Source organism: Haliotis asinina, chromosome 15 (genome assembly GCF_037392515.1).
Source record: "Haliotis asinina isolate JCU_RB_2024 chromosome 15, JCU_Hal_asi_v2, whole genome shotgun sequence".
Lineage (NCBI taxonomy): Eukaryota > Metazoa > Mollusca > Gastropoda > Lepetellida > Haliotidae > Haliotis > Haliotis asinina.
This window is the reverse complement of record NC_090294.1, coordinates 39,162,317-39,168,707: the sequence shown is the minus strand read 5'-3', so window position 1 is coordinate 39,168,707 and position 6,391 is coordinate 39,162,317. Positions and strand designations below refer to the sequence as shown.

The 6,391-nt window shown below is 39.7% G+C and overlaps 1 protein-coding gene across 1 annotated transcript; it reads right to left on the bottom strand.

The window, feature by feature from the left end:
- Positions 1-432: 432 nt before the first annotated feature.
- LOC137265156 (uncharacterized) lies at positions 433-4,123 on the bottom strand. The gene is made up of 3 exons (XM_067800481.1): positions 4,105-4,123; positions 955-1,013; positions 433-666 (listed from the first exon to the last, which is right to left on the bottom strand). Exons 1-3 carry the CDS (start codon positions 4,121-4,123, stop codon positions 433-435), a joined length of 312 nt encoding a protein of 103 aa, XP_067656582.1.
- Between the last annotated feature and the right edge of the window lie 2,268 nt (positions 4,124-6,391).

Below are 6,391 nucleotides of genomic sequence, written 5' to 3'. Positions count from 1 at the left end.
AAGACATTGCAAGATGTCACTCAAAGCGTCCATCTTGACACTGAACTCTTTCCTCAACAATCCAAGACTTTGCAAGATGTCACTCTAAGCGTCCATCTTGACACGAAAAACACTCCTAAAGAATCGCAAAGGTTGAAAGATGTCACTCTAAGCGTCCATCTTGACACTGAACACACCCCAATAATCCAAAAAGTCGCAAGATGTCACTCTAAGCGTCCATCTTCACACTTTGCAAGATGTCACTCTAAGCGTCCATCTTGACTCGAAACACACTCCTCAAGAATCCCAAAGGTTGCATGATGTCACTCCATGCGTCCATCTTGACACTGAACACACCTCAATGATCCAAAAAGTTGCAAGATGTCACTCCAAGCGTCCATCTTGACACTGAACTCTTTCCTCAACAATCCAAAGATTTTGCAAGATGTCACTCTAAGCGTCCATCTTGACACGGAACACTCTCCTCAAGAATCCAGACACACGTGACAGGAGGACTCGAACTGGGGACTGAGTCACGGTGTCGTCATCATCGAGGTCGATATCGACGAAGTGAGGGACATCACGGAGGACGGGGTCAGAGAGAGGGGCAGGGTCGGGGATGGAAGTGGGAGGGACGGGCAGTTCTGACAAGGGCTCAGGGACCGTCTTGTATCTCCCAGTAGGACGCTGACAGGGAGTGAGAGAAGGACATGAGGATAGTGATAGAAGATGGAAGTGTATAAAGAAGAGGGCACTTATTGGAAAAAAGATCATTTAGGTGATAATAAGGATAACGAAGAATGTTAGTAATCAGGAAATATGGACATTACTGCACCTGGTTGGCATTGTCTATTTCACCAGCACATATGTTGGTATGTGTTAGTTAATGATTAAATGGTTACGTGAAATAAATACATGCATTACACTATTGCCGTCTGACAATAACATTAAATACTGATTCCCTAAGACACCCACTTGGCGAGGAGGAGCCCAGATGTCAAAGTTCAAAGGGAACCTGATCACGAGGTCAAGAGCTGAAGGGAAAGAAGGAATGACTGTAAAATGAAAACACACCAAACACGGTTTTACAGACAGACATGTGTGTGTGTGTGTGTGTGTGTGTGTGGGGGGGGGGGGGGGGGGGGAATTCATGTGCTTCCAGAATTGTATTACAAATGCATTAAATTTATATAGCGTTTCACTTTTAGAAACAGAGAAATGAACATCATTCTTTGTTTTTTAACTTAAAAGTCAGTACATTGTTGAAAACAATATAATTTGGGCACTAAGCTTGCCAAATGTAGACGAGCATTGTCAGCATGTAACCTATTTGGTATGGAATTTATTTGACAGGGATATTTCAGTGTATCAAGTATGCAGAATATGGCAGTGTTTATGTACAATTGTACACACATTAAACCTTATTAGAATATTATATCTGTGATCGTTGAAGTTGTGTTCTGTACATCTAAGCCAGTCGACCTCCTTTTTCGGATTGTTCAATTTTCCAACTCCGCTATGGTTTACATTAGGTCAATGTAACTCAGATCACATGGAGAGAATTTGCTGTGGATGCGGACACTATACTTTCGTGATGTTTTGTTCACATTGAACCAAACTATTCCAGTACGAAGTTCCCTAATGTGAGAGGATACCTTTTGCTAGATTCACAATTTGTAAGAAAAGATACCAATGTACTACATTAAAAAGCAGGTAATGGCGATTTGGATGTCCCTATCCGATACATAATTTAGTTCTTTGATTCCCATATTCTCCTGTTTGTGTAGATGTATTTTGCATCATTATAAACGGAGTAACAGCCACATTTTCAAATGTAATGAAATAACTGAAAATACTGCGACATTTTAGTTGACGTCACGGCATGTTTTGTGCATTTTGTGACGTCGGAAAAAGACGACACAGGTTGCTGATTAGTATATATCTAACCTAATTTCCGCTCAATGTCTAAAAGATCTCGGTTTCTGTGTCAGAATTCAACACTTTTTAGCCAAAAAAATATATATACTTTTCTTCTTATGATTATGAAGTTATTTCACTTCATAAGTATGCAATGAAAGGTACAAAGAGATCGCTTTTTCAGTACAGAGGTATTAGAATATGGACGTAAGGCTTGTCCAAATTAAGACATGACCGGGTTTATATATTTTTAACAATTTCGTATAAATATTTTTTTAGTTAGATATTCTGCAATCAGATAAATTTTAATCAAACTTTAATTTGAATTGACTTTATTATCGAAAAAAATGATAATGAACCACGTTTTTGACAAACTCGCACCTGGTCAATCAATATTCATAATTGTTTTGTCTATAAAAACGACAGAAACCAATACAATGAACAAGACAATTCCTTTAAATATGTGTGCCTCTACATTTTAAAAAAATGTACAAATCATTTTCATTAATATTATCAGTTTTACTTATAAGTTGGAATTGAATCGCTGTTTATTAACCTGTTCATATGAAACTGCAGTATTTATCCCAACGTATCGAATATTGTACATGACGGGAACTAAATCACATCTTGCAATAATGGCTACGTGTGATGTTCTAACACTTGTGTAAAGGCTTAAAATGTGGTATAGTAGACTTACGGAGTCAGTTTCCCATGTAAATATTATTCAAACAATCAAAAGCTTTCAAAGAATAAAAACGCATACCTTATATCTACATATGATATGATGTTGAACATGGATATATGTAGATACTGAAATCAGTTTCATGAAAAAATATCTGAACGATATGTAAAATATACATCACAATACTAAAAGTGCAATCGGAATGATATGAGCATTGTGTTTACTCTTGTTCAACCGACCTTCACCTCAAAGAAATTGTCTACTGTAATATGTGCAACAATGTTGACGTGTGACATCACTACCAATGACCGATTTCTTTCAAAATGGCGGCTTCCTTGACAAAGGTACACAGGATTTTTGCGAGGACTTTTACCTTGATTCAGGAATCTTTTGTACATAAATGTGAGATGTAAGTAATCAAAACTATTCTGACTATCCGTGTATTATTATATGTTTTTATCGTTTACATTGTAAATGACGGAAGAAGCCAGAAATAGCGATAAGTACCGTTGTCGTTCTGCGTGATTTTGCGTCAGTCATGGCGTCACGCTGCATTAAAAGTTTGACAGTTTCTTATGAATTGCCAAATGCTTTCATTGTATCTGTATTTAATTTGCCGTTTCTTGCTATGATGCTCTTCACCTGAATATACTAAGCGTATTGAGCCATTGTAAGCAATGATTACACGGCTGGATGTTGGAAATGCTACGTGGTGTGAAATTGGAATTTTTCTTTGTTCACATTTCAAACAAGCGCTGTCTTTCGAGCACAGCGTTCGTTTTCATACCAATTATCTTTCGTTTCGTTTTACCTAGACCGTTGGTATTGGTGACAAAGAGCATTTGTAATTTGATTCTAAGATGTGTTGGGAATTCAATGATGCATTTGTCGCAGCTGACTATGAAATATACGTGATGTTATTGGCGTCTCAATACCGGCCTTCTGGAAACGTGATTTTGTAAACACCATCCAATATGGCGGAAAGCGCACTTCGGCGTAAGTGTATTTTCGAAAACATCCCAACCGATTCTGGGTTCATCGGCGACGTTTCAGAATTATCATTCCTGGTTACATGAAAACTCGATATCAGTGATCATTAATATGCTATTTTTGAAATCCATTACTCCCAGTAATTATAAGATTTTCACATTTCAAAACATACTGCAAATAACGCTGTGAATCTCGATTTTGTACAGTTTGGAAAATGACGACATTTACGATGAAACCTATTTGGAAAGGCAACTTTAAGCACTTTAGCTTGGTCTGAGATAATAGTGGATGCTATGAAGAAACAGGGAATTTTCCGCAGAATTCAAAACTGTGAAGTATTTATATATGCGTGGTATATTTAGAATGTTACTGGACTTCAAAGTGAGGGGTGTAGAGGAAGGACATATATGTCCCTGTGGCATCCAGGGAGTCAAACAGATATGTGTCTCAACTTTCTGCAAATTTATTTTATTTCAAAATAGTAGAAACAATGAAAGAAAGTCACACCAAAATCACGAAGTTACAAAAAGGAGTACCTTGGGTGTAAGAGTTCATGGTGTTCAGATTCGGAGATGAGCAAAACACAAGGCAAACAACAGCAGATGAGTGGCGATATGATACGGTAAGGTAGTCTCAGCAATATGGCTGCGTCAATAGTGAAACTGTCGTCATGGCGACGTCATAAATCTCACGAGACTGTCATAGCATCACGTGACGTTACACGTTGACCAGCTCTCTTCCTGCTCAACTCGGAAGACGTGCGGCTAATCAGAATCCCAGTCATGCTGTCAAGACTTTGTGTTGAGTTGGCGCCACGTTCAATTTTAGCTAACCTGGTCACTATGGCTTCATATCACACGGTTCAATGCCCATATTGGCAGTGTAGGACTATACTAGACAAGTACATTGACAGTGATGTCCCCTCCTTCTCATATTTTGTAAGCGTAAGTTTTTAATATTTCTATGCTGAAATCGCTGTCTGTCGACTATTCACTGTAATTGGAATCTTGTTGACGAAGGCAAAATGTCACGTCTGCTCTAAGTGAAGCCAACCGTTATATCGCCATTGGTGTCTTTGAAGCTGTCCAGTCTCAACATGCAGTTGAATATTCACCACATGAATGTTTCAGGGCTCTGGGAAGAATTCGGTAGCAGATGCCCCTCGTAGTGGGCGACCTCGAGCGACCACTGTGGTGCAGGATCACCGGTTACTGTTACCTGCGTCATCGAACAGCTACGGGGACCAGTACCCCTCAACAAATACCCGGATTGAGTAGGCTTTCTGTACAGACCGTCAGGAACAGGTTGTGAGAGGCATGTTTACGTGCCAGAAGACCTTGTTTTGGCCTTGAGCTTCGACAAGAGCATCGTCGATATCGAGTTCAATGGTGCACCAACGTTCAGGCCTGGAACATACCGAATTGGCCTAGAATCTGGTTCAGTGATGAATCACGATTTCTACTGGAACGACGCGATGGAAGAATACGGGTGTACGGACGTCGACGTGAACGTTTCGCCGACGCTTGCGTTCCCCAGGTGGACAGATTCCGCCGTGGAAGTGTTAATATGACGTGGGGGGAGTTCACCTGCCGTTGGTGAAGTGATCTGGTGATGATCCAGGGCTACCTGACAGTTCAAACGTACTGTGTCACATGTGACACTCAAACTGACTTTCCTCGAGTTGGTGCCAAAGACGGATAAGTATGCATTCCCATTTTGCAATTTCGCTATGTTTCATTGACTCATGAAGGCTAAAATATGTTTCAGATTAAACATAAAAATAAAGTTGAAATTCCTATATGCCTTTCTTTTTTGGGAGAGCATATTTGATTACTCATGGCAGAAAATGACTTTCTTCCTATATAAAACTGTTTTTAATTCCAAACCATTTTCATAGAAACTTCGAGTTACTCTTTGTGCCTTTTCCTCGTGAAATTCCGACACAGATTAGGTCTTCAGCAGCCTATGCTTGCCATAAAAAGCGACTATGTTAGTCCTAAGAGGAGACTAACGGTATCGGGTGGTCAGGCTTGCCGATTTGGTTGATACATGTCAATTCCCATTTGCATGATCAATGCTCATGTTGTTGATCACTGGCTTGTCTGGACCAGACTCGATCATTTACATATCGCCACCATATAGCTGGAATATTGCTGAGCATGGCGTAAAACTAAAACTCACTCACTCTTTGTGATGCTATATATATTCTACAAAAGCCTTCGTTGACATGTATGAACCTATCCTTCCACCTTTAAGTACCAAGGCTTTGAGAAACCCATTTGGTGTTTTCCGTTCTGATATTGCTAGAATACAACTGAAACCGATGGAAAACGTTATTCATTCACAAATGAAGGTGCTCCTCAACGACAGACTCGTGCAATTGCGTCCCTTGATAATACTCAAACTCCTCAGTACGTTCGTTCCAATATCTCAGAGGTATATAGAGAGCTCTCTCAAATGACTGTCACTGTGGGGAGCTCGACATGAGTCTGCTTGATTGATGATTGTTCATTAAAAGTTAAATTGAAGTTCGGACAATTAATCAGTCAGGTTTACACCTTGCCCATTTTATAGATTTGCGAAGTTTCTGAAGTGTTATGAAGTATCAAAGCTGCCATACGCTCTAATTTAAGAAAGAATTACATTTCGGACTCCATGGTGAACGATGTTCCCCAGGTGAAGTCTGGTTAAAAGAGTTGCCTATTGGTTAAGGGGTTCGCTCGTCACTCTGAAAAGCCAGGTTCGATTCCCCTCATGGGTACAATGTGTAAAGTCCGTTTCTGATGTCGCTGGAAAATTCTTAAAGAACGACGAAACTCAATT